Below are 19107 nucleotides of genomic sequence, written 5' to 3'. Positions count from 1 at the left end.
TATTGTTATTATCACACAGAAAGCGGGTGATGCCTTTTTCAGGTTCCCAGTTGGTGGCTCCGCACTAAAAAAAAAGAGGATCGTCTCACCGACTGTTTCACATGCGGTGAACTGAACGAGGCCTTCTTGATTTCCCAAACATTTCTAGACAAAGGGGATTTCTTCACATGGACGTTCATTTATTTACAAGCCCTTGTACAGAAGGGAGAGAGGAGCCATGTTTGGGAAAACAAAGAAGCGACAGAAAACAAAAAAGAACACAGAGACACAGTATCTTCATGAGTTTGGCTCAACAATAAAGGTTTACAGCAAAGGGTGGAAAAGTCACCCTTGATATAAACAACATCTGTAGAACCAAGACAAGGGCCAAAGGGGCCAAAGGGGCCTCGGAGCACAGAGCACAGGACATGTCTTTGCATCGCCCGTCTTTGAAATGAATAAAAAAGCTGAACTCAGACTAGCCAGCACCAGAGACATTCATCCATGGTCGCTGTGGCCCTACACGTCACAGCAACACACCTCCACACAGCAGAGTGAGGTCCACTCCAGAAACTCTCATAAAGGCACATTCACGACTCCTGCTTCCTCCAGAGAAAAACCACAACGGGGGCGAAGCGGATCCTGGAAACACGGACTGAGGACGTCACCTCAGAGGCCATTTCACCCCGCTCTCCCCCTCTTTCACATTCCTGAATGAATTGACAACTGCTCCCCCCCTTGCAGCGGATTGGAGCAGAGACCCATAAACCTGCCCTTCAGCCCGGTTGCCACGGGAACTGGCTCCACGGTTGGCTGGGACCTGGACATTTCACAGACACACTGATAACACGGTGACACTCACGGTCATGCAAGGCAATGCTATGATTAATCTGGTTGTACTCGACGGTGCACGGTTGTTTATTATTTTTGCACGATTTGAAATATGTCTAATTACATGTCTGGCTCTGCAGAGCGCCCCCTGCTGTCAGCCCCGTGTCACTGCAGAGCCCAGGAAGGGGGCTACAGGTCAGCGGGGAGGAAAACAACCCTGTGGTTATCTGCTCACATGTTTCCTCGCCTCTGAGAAGAAGTGTGAGGGCCTCCTGACTAAAGGCACAACCCGTCACTTTAACTTCCCCCCCCTGGAGTTGACAGAGCGGAGCGAAGAGGGAAATAAGAAGGGATTCTGAGAATATTAAAGTGAGGGACGTCACATGGATAAACTGATACACTGGAACCATAGCTTGGATACACTGTACTGCAGCTTAATCTGAACATACTGTAGCATATATGGAGCTCTACTCAGATGATCTAAGGGTGGATATAATGAGCCTCTTGTCACAAACAAGACTTGTCATGTGTGAGATATTGATTTCGGCGAGGATCGGGGACATAAAGCAGAAAGCCATCACTGCTCGGTAGCTGCGTTGGACAAGCGTGCACGGGCATAAAATGTGTGTGTGTGTGTGTGTGTGTGTGTGTTTGTGTCAGGAGGTACATGTCAAGGATCCCTCATAACTCACTTTTATGCCATCCGTAAGCAGAACAATGCTATCTCTTATTTTATTCCACTTATAAATCACGGCTGAACGCTTGGCCCTCTAATAGGAGGCAGCGGTTGGGGGGGGGGGGGTCAACACACCAGGGAACAGAAGCCCCACCAGTTACTGCTCCTCCATCTGAAAACAAAACAGGCCTCGCGCACTAAATATTCATATCAGCCTCAGTGGAGCAACAAGGCCGCCTGTTGTGATTCTTTGATGCCAGTTTTAATTCTGGGGCGCGAACATGTTCATCACGCCAGCCCGTTTTCCGCGTTCGTGTTTAGCTGCTGGCTCCCTGCAGGTTTCAGCTCGGCTCAGATATGAATAAGTTATAGACAATCAGATCTTGCAGGGGGATACCATATGGCATGTTTGGGTAATTTGGGAGAAATGATTTTGAAAGTGTCGTGATCCGTCTTTAGCTGCCAGTTCGGGGCTGAATAAACCAACACTTCTGGAGGGTTCATCTGCTGGTTGAAGTTTAAGACCTGCAGGACTCTGGGACATTGATTTAACGACCTAATGTTTAATCTCTGGAAACTTTTGAGGACAACCAACTAAAACTAAAACTTTACTAAAATACTAAGTGTATAAAATAATGTGGATTTAAGTCGACAAAAGAAAGCTCAGGACCCATTTATCACTTGTTTCCTTTGGAGCTTTCGACTGAACTACATTCTTCATCACCAAAAGTCTCACACAGGTTTTGAGTGTTTCCATTTAACACAAATTTCTGTTTGTCATCCAATACATTTGGCAGGTTGCTTCTCAGGAAGTGAAAATTAAATCCAGGTTTACTAGTTCATGTGCAAACTATGATAACTAGAATCTGGTAATAATCCAGTTAATCCAATACAGTGACATTTGTTGCTCTGCAGAACAAGTCCTGTAGCTTTAGGTCTATTTTGCTAATACTTGAGTAGATTAAATCTGCTCGGTTGCTATTACCTGACACTCCTCCATAGAAAGCTCATCATCTTAAATTGGATGACAACTGATAAACTCAATCTACCGATGAAGACTGTGTAAAACGGTCAAAAGCTGCAGGACAAGCAGATAAAACCACTCGACCAATGATTCTCAATTCATGAATGATCTGTCGTTGTGTGGGATTTTTGAATTTCTAAATAAAAAATCTGCAGATCATGATTATCTACAGATGTGAACCCTACATGAGGAAAGAGTGCAACAAGTCACCGAAACAAAAACCATGAGAACAGATGAGGAAGCAGGAGAAAGGACAGAGGGGGCTCGGGGCGATTGCCCTGAACTAACTCGTGCCGGGACAGCAGGTTTTAGGCAGGGTGTTTTTTATTTTCATGTTCTACAGCATAACATATAATGTGTACAAAATGGAGTTAGTATGATCAGACGACACACGGGGAGAAACAGCACTGCATGGGACTATAGCACCTCCATTTCTCCCCCCTGCCGAGGCCGCAGCACCAGTGTGTACAAGAACAGGGACGGAGCCGGGTGGAGCGTCTCTGAAAGCACCGTCATGCTAAGGCCATCTTTGTGCCACTGGCAGTGAATGTTTTCAGTACAACAACAGCAACCAGGCGGGGTCACCGTCCACGAACAAATCCAAGAGCTCCTCACCGATCTATGAGGACATGGACGGGGTTTAAGGAAAATGGCAGCGAATGTCCCTTTGAGGTAATTTGGATTCATCTCATGTCAAAGTGGAAGTTGAGCTTATTTTGGTCACATTTTATTTGATCGACGCGACAATGAGCTTTTGAATTTAGCTGCCTGAACCTCTGGACGGTCGGTGACTTGTTCCTGGACAGAACCCCCCGGCAGGATCTGATTGGCTGCCCCGATGTTCCCAAGCACCAATGGAGGAGATGGTCTGAACACAGACATGGAGCAGTGGGAAGTGCATGGAGAAACAAAGAAAAAAGAAATCAAACATGAGCTGCATGTGGCCGCTGAGGCCTCTACCCACAATAACATCCTTGAGCTCGTAAGCGTTGGTTTGCCGGGAGCGTCGTGGTGGACTCGACCTGCCACACACCCAGACAGGGAAAGTGCCACCGGCCAGTTGATAAAGGTGTGTAACTCGGTGGGAGGAGAGCACCGGGGCTCAGTGGCAGCCCGCGTGCTTCGCCCTGAGGCTCCTGCACGTTCACAACTCGTGTGTGAGCTCTCACACACACGTGGGCGCGAAAAACAAAACCACACACCGAGGTGTCAATCCAACTAATTCTCCGACTCCAGGTGGGAGCACACTCGCTGAAAAGAGCACAACAAGCTCGCTCTGAAAACATGTCCCTCCAAAAGTCAGCAGAACATGAGAAATAAAAATGAATAAACTGTTTATATATTCATATATATATGGAAAAATAATAATAAAAACAACCAAATCAACCTCTTTTTTTTGCTTTGAGTTAAATTCCAACATGTTATTTTCTTATATATATATAGATTTGTCTTTTCTTAAACAATAATACGGTCACATAATACAATGGGAAATTCGTTTTTGAGATCATCTAAATATTTCTTACCGAAACATCAATGCAAGGACAAAGAAGAAGCACAATAATTTGTTTTGACTTTAAGGCCTATCCCTTCCCTCAGGTTGAACGGTACATTATTGAACCTGTATTGTTCGTAAAGAAATGACCGAGGTACTGGAGCGTAGAGAGAACACACATATATATATATATATATACACACACACGGACAGACTACAAAGAAAAATAGACAAAAACAGAACGAGTTGAGCAAACGTAACAGAGCTACGATTCTCAGGTGCAGAATCACTGTAGGTGAAAACGGGCGAAAACGTGTGTGGGTGAGTTTATTAGCTGGTGTTGGTTTGGAATAATTCTGGTGTAAAATGATTGCGTGTGACAGAAATCCTGATAACGAGATCAGTGTGCGCTCAAACTCATTTCACGTAATGCGAGAACATAAAAAAAGTCACCACGGTCCTGTTGCTGGGTCCGTTTCAGGCTCACGTTCACTGCGTTGTATTAAGTATAGAGCGGCTCCCGGTGATAAGAGATGGTCCGTCTATCGCTGCAAAGTGAATATCTGTAAACTAATCGGCTTCGTGGGTTCATTTCCCGCCATTTAGCCAGAAATCAAATGAACAGATTCAAATGAAAAACATTCTGATGACGACCATTTCTTTCCACCAATCCCATCTCGTGACCTCTTCCAGTAACAGGTTACCAGGACTCGGACGCCAAGCGCAGGAGAAAAGGTGCAGTGCACATTACACAACATATAATCAAGTGCTTATAACTTTTCTTTCTGCAAAGAATTGTTCAAGAAAGGGGGAGAAGCCATATTGGCCTCTTTTCTTTTTTTTTGCCGTGACATCCTTGTACAAGCGGTCACTTTAGAAATAGAGAGTCCAGTGGAAGATATCTGAACTCTCTAAAAGTAACCACGGGTTTTAAGCAAAGATACCAAGTGCTCCGTTATGCACGTACAGTGCAAATGCCTCACTTTTGGTTTGCAGCCCTCCCCCCTCTGGTTAACAGAAGATCAGAGCGCCCCTCTGTGGTGAAATGTAAACACAAGAGTTATTTTGTTCCCTTTTTGGGAAGGTGTCAAAGTTTGGGCAAGGAGGAGGAGGAGGAGGAGGAGGAGGGCACTGCGTCTTTCTGGATCTGGTGAGAGATGCTGATCTTTTCCTTTCGCCTCCGATTTCTTTTTGCTTCCACTGATCTCAGGAAAGTCCTTTAACTCCGCCAGCTGGTAGGTCAACAGTCTCGGTTAGAAAAAATGAAAAAAAAAAAAAAACGACATCGACAATAGTAAACATGGCACCGTATCAGGACTCAAAAAACAGGATGAAGAGTTTTTGGTTGTAAAGTTGTGATGAAGGAGAGGAGCTGTTTACAGTAGAAACCCCAAGTTGTAGCTGCTGGATTTTGGCTTTCTTTAGAATCACGTCCCTGATAACAACAAAGAAAACGAATCAATCCGGGTAAAAAAGTGACGTAAAAAACAATTTCCGTCTTGTTTTTGTGTGTGTGTGTGAGTCTGCTGCGGATCATGTCGTAAATCATTTGCATCGATATCTCAATATCCCTGTCTCTCCACCTGTTGATCAGGCCCCCCCCCCCAGTGTTCTGCTGTGAATTCCCCTCCAGGGCCTTGTCAGGAGAGCGGGCGTCAGGGAGAAAAAATGTCCCCCCCCCCCTGAAATATTACGCCGGAAATGAAACAAGAGATGAACACGTTAAGGAAGAACAAAAAAACGGCGAGCTTCACCTCCACGCTGTTTCGTTTCAAGGATTTTTCCAAAAACTGTAGCAAAGAGACTCATTCTTCTTTTGGATAAAAAACGTTTTTCTTTCTTTCAACGAAACACACCAAAAAAGCTCTCGGCCGTTATTCTGGACCTCTGACAAGTCTTTCCAGTTACAAACCAGAATTTTACAAAACATAGAAAGATGCAACACTGAACCCGACAAAAACAAAAAAATCTTTAGATACATTTTTTTCTTTACACTGTTTAGCTGCACTGGGGTTTTCCCCCCAAACTGGGAGCGATGGAAATGGCGAGGCAGTGCTGGGAATCATGGACGGCAATGTGAAAGTTTGACTCCTGCGCCGTCCTGCGGTTGCTTCCCCAGCTGGGATGGACAGGTGGAGCTGAGTGGGAGAGGGGGGGGGGGGGGTCGAGTACAGGGGCGGGGCCGGTGTGCTGACGGACGGTTGAGATCTGAAGAAAAACCAAATGCATGCAAGATGACGCCCCCACTCCCCCCCCCAACGTTTTCTCTGGCGAAAGGCAGCAGTGCCCGGTGGCGTGGCGGCGGCTGGGCTACGCTCAGTCGGTGAATCTCTGGCAGGCCTTTTTCCAGCGGCAGGCGGTGCACCACATGTCGCGGTTCTCCATCCCGTACACCTTGCGGCACTTCTTCCCCTCGCCGCGCACCTTCCGACTGCCGAGAGGAGACACGGAGAACAACGGCTGTTTGTAAAAATCAACTAAAACATATTTCCCAAAATGTTGTACTATTCCTTTAATGGGCCTATATTTTTTATTTCTAATTTTAAACAACTATCAGTAGAGAACAATGCACTGACGCTCTGGTTGACTTTAGCTCTGATAGGGTCAAACGTGGTCATTTGTGTCGTGACGTATTAAATAAGACACAAAACATAAATCATACAATTTGAAAAAACGTATAAAGTGGATTAAGTAAATCAGAGGTTCAGGCTCAGCTTCCTAATCAGGACTTCTTTTTATAATTAGAATCAATGACCTAATTTGTAAGATTCAATATTTACATTTGACCTCTTTTACCCAATAGGACGTTTTAATATCTCGTGGTCTGATCATAGCAACGTATCATATTAGCTGCTTGAGCTCTTTGACTTATTGTTTCTTTTGTTATTAACTAAGCTCCAGTACCTGAGGGCGGTGGTGGCTCTGGGAGGGGAGGAGAGGACGGCGATGGTCTGGGAGCGCTGTTCACCAAACACCTGGCTTTTACTGGGAGACACCTGCAGAGTGGGACAGATCACGATGATCATGAGAATCTCGACACAGAAACATGGATGTCATCTTTAATGGGCTGGAATACATCCTGTGGCCTCGCAGTTGCATTCAAGATTCCTCACCATGTTCCCGGTGAAAGTGACGGGCGGTGACTGCCAGGAGATGCTGAAGCTGGAGCTGTTGGTGGGGGTGAAGCTGGTGGAGCCCAAGCCGGCCGAGTTACTGTTGCTGGACGGGATGGACACTGGAGCGGTGGCCTGGAGGCAAAGGTCAAAGGTCAAAATGGACTTATTTTCAGCTTCTGGTGGCAAATGCTCACTAGCGTCTGAATTTGTGTGAAAGCCTTTCATTTATAAGAATGAACAATTATTAGTATTTGTCTTTAACTGAACATGAGTCAAGTCCCAAACGAATTCAAAAATAAATGTACTCTTTAAATCATCAGATTTTCAAGAGCAGTCCTTAGATTAGTTAACAATGTGAAAAAAACCTCTTCAGATCTGCACTACACGACAACAGAACAGTGTGTTGCAGGTTACGACACCTGTTGTCAGGCTATTATCAGACTCACTGATGGATCGTGTCCTCATTCCACCTGCGATAACTTGTTCCAACCTGTTGCTGTGTGTTGTTAAACCACATCTGTCAGCACAGCTTCTAACAGCAACCAGGGACCACAAATAATCAGGATAATCAGGAACCTGGCAGAAGTGTGTGAGAGACAATATGTGCCATTTGTGTGTAGACGAGTGAGCTGCGGTGCGTGTACTGATCCACGGCGCATTCATTTCTTCCCTTCGGTTGTGCACTGACCATAATACGTGCAAAGTGTGTTTTACGTGTGCCCACGCTCACCTGGTAGGCGTGGTCCGTGTGGATGAGGTAGAGAGCGCTGGGCGCCGAGCGGCTGAGCGGGGTGGTGCCGCCTGCGTGAGGCTCCTTGGTGTCAGTGGGCTGCTGGGGCCAGTGGGCGTCGGGCGGCTGGCCGATGGGAGGGAGAGGAGACGGGGGAGGAGGAGGAGGGGGACAGAGGACGGAGGGCGACACCGGGGACAGGCTGCTGAGCCCGTCGGCCACCGAGTCCGTGTTGAGCTTGATCTCCGTGTAGTAGAAGTCCTCCTCGCCATCGCTGCAGTCCGAGTCACAGCTGCGTCTGGAGACAGAGGAAACGGGTTGGGTTTTCCTGGGGATTTGAGTGGATGGTGTGTGTGTGTGTGTGTGTGTGTGTGTGTGTCTGTTGGTGTCTCACCCCAGGTGGATGGTGCGGATGTGTCTCTGGATCCCGGCGGCAGTGCTCAGCACCTTGCCACAGTTCTTCCACAGGCACTTGAACATCACCTTCATTGAGTTCTGAAAGGAAAAAACCACAGCAGCTCACAGATGTGTCTTTGTTGACAGAAAGAGGAAATCAAGGAAATCCGCCCAGTCTTTGTTTGTTTTAACTTACATACAAACAAACAAACAAACAAACAAACAAACAAACAGAAAGGACTAAGTCATGGCGTCCTTGGCGGGGTTAATAAGTACAATGGAGTGACATTGATTAAAGTGGTCAATCTTCTACTGATAAATATTGATAATGTCACATGGTCAATGTCAGTTGTGTCAAACTCCATCACTTCCGTACAGAATTTATTCATGGTCACAGTTTTGTTGCTGATTTCGATGCACGTTGACAACAACTCAAAGAACTTCCCACTGTATCCTCACACTTCCAGCTTTTAGATTGAATGTGACTAATGAATCCACTTTTCTTTACTGTATAATGTATCTATGGAGCCATGTACTTTTAATTACAAGGCCACAGTGAGTCTCTTTGTGGTTGTGAGCCGGCGATGCTCTTGTGTCTTTTATCTCTCGCCTGTAATTACACCATCGGCCTCCTAGTGAGATTATACATTGTTTTTCATGGAGCGACAACAAGCTCCGTGTCCCCTCTCCTGCTCCGAGCCGTCAGACGCGGGGGGGGGGGGGGGGGGGGGCCCGTCTGTCAAACTATTGTTGAGGGGGCTGGTTTCGTTTTGACAAGATATTTTTTTGAATTTTCAGAAACGCACACACACAGAACAATCATCTGTCCCCTGTGTGTTGTTTTGTCTTTGGGTAACAAAAGCATATTTTGTGTGAGAGAAGCACGAGTGGGGCATACAGATCATGTGAGACCTTGGCATTGCTGTGTGTGTGTGCCTGTGTGTAGGCAAGACAACAACACTGTAATCAAAGCATTTATAGAAACTTTTTAGTCTCCGTCCACATTTCATTCTCTATTTTCTCTTGTTTGTTTCCGTAATTCCTGCTAGTCCCTCTTTTTATTCTTCATCCACATCCCTCAATTTCTCTTTGCCTAACAATGTCTCCTTTTCCCTTTGTGATAACTCCCCAATTAACACAGATACAGAGTGCTGAAGCGCAGCTCACCCAAGAGTCTTTATTGATTTTTGTTTTAGAGGAGCCATGGAGCCACGGCCAGATCTTTATGTTTGCTGTAGCGGGTATTAAAATCATTACGGCAGTTGTGCAGCGGGTGCATGTGGAGGATGAGGAGTAATTATGAAGGGCAAACATCTGGGGACACACACACACACACACACACACAGACACACACACACACACACACACACGAGAGCGAGGGGGAGGAAAACACAGGAGAGTGCTGGAAAAATAAAATAGGCGCGAGAGATGGATGATACTGACAGCGAAACCACAAACTAGTGTGATAAAGAGACAGGGAGACAAAGAAGGAGAGCAAAGCAATATACATGTGAAAAAATTATGAGTGACACTGCGCAGTGGATGTGATGAGCTGTCAGTGGCGTGTAGAAATGAGACCAGGCAGAGCGATGAGTGGGGAGAGTCGAGTGAGTCTTCATGTGTGTGCTTATAACGTCTGGAAGACAGAAGCACGAGAGGCTGCGTGTCCCTTCCTGTCCCATTTTCATCTCTGCCTCTCACCCGGTCAGAGTCGAAACTACCTCTATAACTTCTCGGGTTAATCGAGCAGCCCTGTGTGCATCTGACAGCGTCTCAAACACGTGCTCCTCATCTCTCTCTCATCCACAGAATCGCCTGCTATCAGGAGAACTGCTGCCACTCTCCTTTAAACCCCTCTTTAACATGTGACTCTGGACAGCTCCGCACTCACAAAATTAAATTCCTGCCCCCCTGCTGCAACTATTTCAAGGGTACGTGTGGTCAACAACAATTTAGATTTCCTAGAAACTGCGAGATTGGACGTGGTAACTGGGCAATTTCACAGGAACTTGCAGCCCGAGGGGAAAATAGCTTTTTAAAATAACTCCTCAGAGGTTTATTATTCTTGAGAGCTGCTCAGACTTTGTCCATAAAAACCTGGTTGAATGTGTTTTCTCCACTTTGGCCCTCCGATCCACACGGAGCAATTATTCCCAGAGCATTTTATAGATCTAAAATCTAATCTCTTCCCAACCAAGGCAAAGTGAAGTAACTATGAAAACTGAGAAAGATGTTTTTACAATTTCCAGCCAAATGTGCTAAAGGTAGATGAGTGGTAATGCACTCATGTTACATCTGCATAGGAAAACAGTTTTATAGAGAACTCGGACCGTTGATTTGAACAGATAAAGAAAGTCAATTTTGACCAAATATGTAGTTGTTACTGCACTTTGCATAAATGTCAGCTCCAAATTTTAATACAGAAAATTGTAATTCTGGTTGATTATAACATCAACTCTGAACAGAGTTGATGTTATAATCAAATTTGTATTACACATTTGTGTAGCTCATTAATTAAAGAATTTAGGAAAAACTCAAGCATGACTGTATAGTTGTATTACAAATGCAACACACATGAGCTTTGAGAGGAATGACTGTTTAACCAGGGGTCTGCACATGAGCGATTGAGGGAGTGTTGTCCGTTCCCCTCTGTGCCAGGTAACGGCTGTCATGAAATGTTTTTACAGTTCTTCAGAGGATGAAGAAGTGATTGTTTCTGTTTTCTTATCGTTTTGTGTTTCAGTTTGGATGGAGTCATTATCTCCGCCCAGGAGGTTACGTTTTCTGTCAGTTGGTTTGTTTGTTGAACTTTCAAGAAACTTGTTGGAAGGACACAAAATGGGCAACGAAAGAAGCAACTGGGCAAAAGGGGCCGATCCAGGAGTTCTTTCACTTTCTTTAGCATTTTGAGAGAAGGCGTTTATTGACTTTTTCACTGGCTTGAATCTCAGGGGAGAGTTGGACCTCGTGCAAATTACAGTAATGAATGTTTCTGAGTACCTATTTATTTTTCAATCACAGACATTCCTTCATCTGCTGATTCACCATGGTTTGTTTTCAGCGAATCATTTAAGCTATCTGGCTCACAGATGCTCTAAAGTATTCACCTTGCGCTTGCGAGGGATGGGCTCATCGAAGAGCAGACTGCTGCCGTCCTGGTCATCCAGGCTCGGGTCTTCGGGTCCTGCGGGGCCGGGCCCCACGCCGCCTAGGCTGGGTACTCTGAAGGGCTTGAAGCTGTCGGCAGAGAGCGGCGGGGAAGGTGTGGAAGGGTTGGACTGGTCACTGGGGGCAGACCAGCTCCAGTAGCCCCCTGAAGAGCTGTTGCTTGACGGGGTAAAAGGTCCCACTGAGCCGTTGTCCTTCCACGAACCACTTAGACCGTCTGAGAGGATGAAGGCAAACAGAGAAGACAGGAATGGGAACAGAGGGGAGGCAGATTATAAGAAAACTGTATTTAACTGGGTAAATTCCATGGTTTCAGACAGAATAAAAAACGTCAAATACACAAATTAAAGAAGTGAGGAGGAAGAACACTGAGTCACAATCACCCGCGACGAAACATGTGGGCGTTCCTCTGTCAATGACGGGAGATCAAGACTTTCAATTAAGATCACACAGCTTTATTTGCACCTCACACAGAAGAGCCTCGCAGCTCGACTGTTGACTGTGACACAAGAAAAGAAAGGTTACTTCCTTGTTCTGTGATTCCTCCGAGACGTTTCCAAGGCCTTGTTTTTCCTTTTTTCAGATCAAAGAAATACTTCTTTTGAAAATCAGCTACAAAAGCTATTTCACCTCGCAAAGCGGGAGGCTGGGGAAAACTTTAGGCTGAGTGTGTGTGTGTAAAAGAGTGTGTGACAGTGTGTGTGAGTCAGGGGGAGTGAGGAGCAGATGCAGTTTGTTTGGTTTAACGGGACTCCATCTTGGCGGGGTGTCTCTCGTCTCAGACTTGCTTCTTTCTTTCCTTCAGCAGGGTTTTACATAAAAGAACAAAAAGGAAACATCTCATATGCAATTGATTCTGTGGCATAGAAAAGTAAATAATTTTTTTTACAGCGTCCTTAGATCTGTGTCGTTGAGGAGGAACTGCAGCCACACAGAGACATTACATAACTATTCATGCCAACCAACATTTCTCTAAGAAAATGAGAGATGTAGCATTGAATGTACGCTAACATTAGTACGATGCATCTGAATGCATTTAAGACCTAGTATGTAATATCTGAACATGTTGTCATCTCTTTACGACCCTGTAGAAACCCTAATACACTATTCAATTTAATTAAAATGTAATATGGTCTCAGAAAGCAATCAACCATGACACTGAGCTTGGCTTCCAACTGTGTGCATTGCGCTTGAGAACCTACTGTGTCCACTCATGTTAATGCACATTGTATGATCTCCGACAACTGCACGTGGGTGTGACATCTGTATGACTGCATTAAAATGAAACCGTCGGTATTTAAAATCTACTCTGTGCATGTGTGCATGATGTATGTGACGTTCATTTAACATATGACCGGCTGTGAGAGCCTGTGCATGGTGGTTGGAGAGTTGGCTACACGTCTGCTCGGTTGAATGGACAGCCGGTTGGTTGGGGCGCAGGCTATCAAAGCAGTTGCATGTGATTGCAGCTACAGCGCCACCGTGAGAGGGTGAAATTCAGACTTTGTGCTTTGAGCAGAATCCTAAAGCACAGCAGGTGGTGGCAATTTTTCAACCTCAGCTTCCACACTCATTCACAAGATAACAGGCATGAGGGAATGAGAAGCTTGTGTGCAGCAAAACACACTAACGACAGGCTTCGGCTCAGATTAGCTTTTTTTGTCTGGTGATGGAGATGGAAATGAAAGAATACATCAAAGGCAAAGATTCATTTTAATCTGTGGAATTCAGAGTATGTGGTTTGGGGCTATTTCTCATTCAGCAGATGTGTCACTCACCGCTGACTTTGACAGGTGGACTCCTGACCAGTGGGCTGGTGGAGAGGCTGGTCAGCACCATGGCGGCTGTCACCTTGTCCATGTCCGCTTCCTCCGCCGGCCGCCTGTAAAGACAAACACACAGAAGAAAATGTTGAGAACTGCAGTCATATACAGAGAAAGACTAAAACCCATCATGACAGTAGCGAATTTTCTAATGTAGCACCTGTACAATACAGAGAGTTTGAAATAGAGCCACTTGTTCCAGTGGGCTATGAGGGGTTGTGTACTTGCTTGTATGTGAGGTCATTGATATTCTACTTGGATCCCTAAGCGAGCCGAGCAGGAAAGATCAAACAGAGACTATACAGCTTGATACATGTCCTAAATCAAACCCTCAGTGGAATTTGTATGCAACACCTCACACACCCGTTTAAGTGATGAGCTGCAGGACAAGTGATCGTTTTCAGAGATGGCAACAGATGCTATGAAACTATCAAACTCTGTGTACAAAGAAGAAGGTGTGTGTAATGTGAGTGGGCCCGAGAACACAATGGGTCTTCACCTTGCCAGATGTTTTCAGAGAGAAGCCCGAGCTTGTGAGTTTAAACCCTCTCAGCTTTACATACTGCTGCACAGTCTACAACATAAGCTGCTAATTACACTGAAGTTAAAGCGTTTGGTGTTTTCTTGGTCCTTTGTGGGAAACTGGTGCGATCAACCAGACACTACAGCGGAAATGCTTCTGTCTGAAAAACGTCAGACCAAATTAGACTGATGTGGGTATTTTATCTGCAGTGCAGCTGCACAGTACACACGCTGGCTGATCCATACGACAGACTGTAACTACACACACACACACACACACGCATGTATTTGTCTCTCCTAATTGGCGCAGATAAAAAGCACAGAGGAAGACAGGCATCCTAATCCCCTCACATGTATTCCTCAGAGAGAAGCAAACCCTGTGATCACAGGGATGTCAATAGCTTCACTACTGACAGTACCTACTGAACATGCTCACTATTAACACAACAAGCAATGTGTGTGTGCTTTGTTCCTGAGTGCCCCAGACTTTGATGGTGTGTGCGGCTTCTAATACAATGATGAAATCTCCTGCTACCTTGAAAAAAATTCATGACATCCGCCATCACCAGGTTTCCCAGTCACTGAGACCTAATGGTAAGTTATACTGCATCTTAATCTTAAACAAACAGTGCAGGCAGCAAACTTCACTTTCCTTGATAGTAGTGAGACAGCAAAAGGACAGAGGGACTTTCTGTATGCATCTGTGCGAGTGTGGTGAAGGAAGTGGCTACATGCTTTCACCATGTCAACAATTTAAACTCCAACAGGACACGACTCAAAACACACAACACAAACACACTACACAACTAAAACCAACAGTGGAGAGGCTTCAGAACAGCGGAGGGAAACTCTCTGAGTGGCCCAGGCGAAGCCCAGATGTGACTCCCCATATTTATTTTTCAAATGGCTTTCAGGCGTAGATGCTCCACATCCAAGAGGACTGGCTCGAGCTGTTTGCTACACTTGCGGGTTGGTGTTGCACGCTGACAACTAAAACTAAACAACAAAGAACAAACATAAGTAGAAAAAAATTCACTTTGTAATAAAAAATGTTTTCAGTGAAGTTGTTCATTGTTTGAACTGAGATGTGATGAGGAGTTGAAATGTTCAGCCAGCATCCTGTCAGGAAATGAACTTACTAAAAGGTTAGGGGATAATCTGACTTTGCTCTGGGCTGATCAGTCTTATAAAGCTGACTAAGGTTACAGGGTTAAATATGATTACTTTGATAAAGAGACGTAAATCCCCCCCCCCCACCACCACCACCCCCCCCGTTTGACCTTTTTAGTTAAATTTGTTAACTTGAGTATTTATATAGAAGCCGTTACAACTGATCACGGGACACGCTGTATTAAAAAACATATATATTCAAGTTAATATCATTTTACATGATTTTGACCTAATCTGAAGCAGAACATTCATTGGGGAGTACAAGGGAATATTATCTTTTCACTACAGTTAAAATTGTAGACGGACTCTTGTGCTTCAGCGATTGTTTCTAAAAATGAATGTGGAAGCCATTAAAAGTTGAGAGTAGAGAAGCGAGCGTTAGCTAACAAAGAGCCTCGTCCTCCATTAGCTGATGTCTAATTTATTAGCCTTTCCACTGTTGAATATGATGTCATTAGGACCTCCACATTAATCAAGCAATGAAGCCGCGCACACACACACACATCTGACACTAATAACACCCCCCCCCCCCCCATCTTTCGTTGCCGTAAAAACGACTTCCTGGTCACCTTGGGATGCCATCATGTGACTGTAGATATTATTTCCGTGGCAACAGTGGCAGACAATAATTACCAGGAGCTTTGTCTGTCTTGAAATATGAGAAAGTAAATCTGAGTGGTTGTGTTGGGATGGTTCATGGATTGGTAAGTGAAATCTAATGAATTAGCTTCATATGTATGTATGTATGTGTGTGTGTGTGTGTGTGTGTGTGTGTTTGTGGTATACGCAACAGAGTGTGTTTGTGTTTTAATATTCTTACTTCACTAACTGGCGATACAAATATTTCCCCGTATCTGACCCCTGAGGCGTCTTAAAGCAAAACATTATCGTGGACGTATTACCTCATCAGCAGCGAGCCGGAGGGAAAGTGAAGAGCTTGTTTACTAATGCAGATTGCATATAATGGATTCACATAATTTCATCTCGCTGGTGGCTTTTCATAAATAGAAAATGAGTTTATCTCAAGGGTTCAAACAAACATATTACTGTGGTTCTTTATGATATTTATTCTTGTTTAGGTAGCATCACCATACACAATTTTCAAACATGGACTCACTTGCATATTTAAATATTGTTATTGGTAATTAGGGAAAAGGGTTTTTAACTACAAACAGAAAGACAAATACAAGAGATGAGATACTTGTGACTAACAATTATTTTGATTGCTGATTATGGTGTCTAATCCTGCCTCCACATGCAGCTTTGGCTAACAGCAGACTATACATTTCCTTCAGGTGGGAAAGTGAGTGTGAATGGTTGTCTCTGAATGTCGGCCCTGTGATGGACTGGCGACCTGTCAGGGTCTCCTGATGGATTGGCTCCAGTTCCCTCAAGACCCTCAAAGATTAAGCTGATATAGATGATGGATGAATGGATGAATGGGTGAATGGATGGATTTATATTCCCTATACACCCACAGATGTTTTCACAGATTCTGGGTGATTAGACCTCTACTCAAATTAGGCCTGGGCAACGTTATCTTAAAATTATTATTGGGTACAAAAAAAGGATACATTAGATTAGCTAATAGTGCACGCTTAGGTTGGTGACATTAACCTGAGGGCAGCAAAACACGGCAGGTATTGAGCAAGAAGAAAGAAAAAAATATTTGTATTTGATTATTTCTCATTTGTTATTCAATTATTCGTGAGCTACCTGATTTCCCAAAGATAAAACAAAGAAACAAAGACATGTAAATCCTCAGCAATGAAGAAAATCATGAGAACATCTTGAAAATGACAAAGAATGACAAACTATGAGAGTCAAAATTAGAAGCAGCGATTTGGAATTCACCACATGAGAGTTTGGAGAGAAACAATAAGCCCCGGTTCAGGGGTTTCAATGAGTTTGGTAGTGATATGGCTGTTTGCCAATCTGCCAGCAGGCTGTGTGTGCGTGCATGCACATGTGTGTGTGTGTGTGTGTGTGTGTGTGTGTGTGCGCGTGCGTGCTTACGTGTGTGTGTGTGTGTGTGGCATTTGCTGAAACTTGTTGGACTTCCCTGGACAGATGTGCCAACTCATTTATTTTAGGAATCTCAGGTGAATTGAACAAAACAAAGGGCCTGCATGGGAAAAAGAAAGGGGCTTCAGAATGTGTGTGTGTGTGTGTGTGTGTGTGTGTGCATCAGGCCAAGTAGCCATCATTGTGGAGAACAGGCGGTGTCCAATTTCTAGCAAAACACTGGCCAGGGAGAGAGCGACAATAACAGTGGTTAAGGTTACTGTGGCCCATCTTTGTTTGACAGGTAGATAGGAACTGCTGAAGCGTGAGCCTGGCTTTTGAAAAAATATATAGAAGGTAAATTAATCTTTTCTTCATTGTTTATTCCGTAAAAGAAGAGCTTTCACATCAGTGAATATCAACAATAATAAACAAATGCCTGATATGTCTGTGAAAGATTAAGCCTGGCAGATTTTCAGTGGCCAATCGATAAACGTGTCTGGCTCTAAAAATGACCCTCATTCACAACAGTCATGACGTCACTGTGGCTGCTGACACAACTGAACATCTGTCCACATAAAGCCAGTGAGAGAAACTTCTGTTCTGAGTCGACTAAATTAATTCTGGTCATGTTCTACTTTCCACATGCAGCCACAGTGCAATCCACTACTCAACACCTGTTAACTTGTTTTGAACAAACTGGGCCAAGGTCGGTCTTCACACACACACAAACAGGCACAAACCTCTGGTAGATTCTACATGTGTGTCACAGATAAAAACGATCCATCAGTTCTCCTCAAGGCAGCTGGAAGGTGTGGAGGCTAACAGGAATTCCCCTGAAACGCAGGCCAGCGCTTCCAAACACACGCCCCTCACTCCCACACTCCCACACTCCTCTGTCCTCTCTCTCCTCTTCCTCCCTTCACCCCTGCTGGACTCACTCACGGAACTCTCTCCGCCGCTCTCTCCCTGTCTCGCTCTACCCTCCCACACTCACGGCCTCTTCGATGTTTGCAGCTGCATATCACACTGTGAGCAAAGCGAGTGGGTAAGAAAGACGGCAAGAAGTTGTTGGTGTGTGTGTGTGTGTGTGTTCGGGTTGGCCTGTCTCTTTGATGCTGGGCGGTGCAGCACGGTCTTCTCGTTTATTACAGCCACTGGACTATGACGCCCATTTCCTCCTCAATAAGCTCCTATAAATCAGAAAGCTCCTCTTCAGCCATATCTGATCTATGTCCCACACACACACACACACACACACACACACACACACACACACACACACACACACACACACACACACACACACACACACACACACACACACACACACACACACACACACACACACACACACACACACACACACACACACACACACACACACACACACACACACACACACACACACACACACACACACACACACACATACACACATACACACAAACATACACAAATTTACTTTGACATGCTCTTGTGCATCCTTCAGGCTCTGGAGACATTATAGATAACAGTCCTTTGTTGGAAAACACACGTCCTCAAAAAACGGCATTTATATAAATCCTGACACATACAAAGGAGCATGTATTGTGCTGCCCATTCAATTTCCTGTGCAGAGAGCTGCTGTACATTCGGAGTGTGTACGTGTGAAGTGCGGTGCTACAAATATGACACACATGAAGGGTAGATGTGAGGCTTGGACAGGTGCTGCCAACAGCTGCACGCTCGGCTTATTGTAAAAAAAAAGCCAATCACATGGTTTATGGGAAGGATCCGTTTTTTATGGATTGCAGTCGGTCTTTTACGGCACAACGAGGGGACGTTCAAAATACATAATCCGGCTTCGGTGTCGCCCGCTGCTTGTATAACCTTAGAATCAAGATCGTCTCTTCATCTGGTGCAAGGTTTCAAAACTGACTCCAGGATACAGTTACAGTGAATCTAACTAACAGCTTCATTTCAGCAGAGCAACCTTCGTCAGGCTTCATCTGCACAGTGCAGATGTCAACAAATATTTATCTACAACCAAACACTGGCACTGTCTATGTTGGATTGGACGCGGTGAAATGGCTCCAACATTTTTACGGGTTTGTTGATGGATCCCAGATGATGCTCTCTGAAGACTTTGATCCACCAGCCTTTCCCTTCAGCTTCAAACGGATTTGTGTTGATA

The 19107-nt window shown here is 44.9% G+C and overlaps 1 protein-coding gene across 2 annotated transcripts in view; it reads right to left on the bottom strand.

Moving 5' to 3' along the window:
* Window positions 1–2816: 2816 nt before the first annotated feature.
* Window positions 2817–19107, bottom strand: part of znf704 (zinc finger protein 704) — a 44203-nt gene continuing 27912 nt past the window's right edge. For both annotated transcript variants that reach the window (XM_062410126.1, XM_062410127.1), the window contains exons 3-9: window positions 13191–13294; window positions 11352–11629; window positions 8243–8343; window positions 7849–8146; window positions 7116–7250; window positions 6907–6998; window positions 2817–6433 (exon numbers count right to left, since the gene is read on the bottom strand). In XM_062410126.1, the coding sequence (XP_062266110.1) occupies window positions 6319–6433; window positions 6907–6998; window positions 7116–7250; window positions 7849–8146; window positions 8243–8343; window positions 11352–11629; window positions 13191–13294 (1123 nt within the window). In that variant the 3' untranslated portion in view covers window positions 2817–6318. The remainder of the gene's footprint in view (window positions 6434–6906; window positions 6999–7115; window positions 7251–7848; window positions 8147–8242; window positions 8344–11351; window positions 11630–13190; window positions 13295–19107) is intronic.

This window comes from Platichthys flesus, chromosome 17 (assembly GCF_949316205.1).
Source record: "Platichthys flesus chromosome 17, fPlaFle2.1, whole genome shotgun sequence".
Taxonomy (NCBI): Eukaryota; Metazoa; Chordata; class Actinopteri; order Pleuronectiformes; family Pleuronectidae; genus Platichthys; species Platichthys flesus.
The sequence above is the reverse complement of the archived record's forward strand: the minus strand, read 5'-3'. Positions and strand labels throughout refer to the sequence as shown.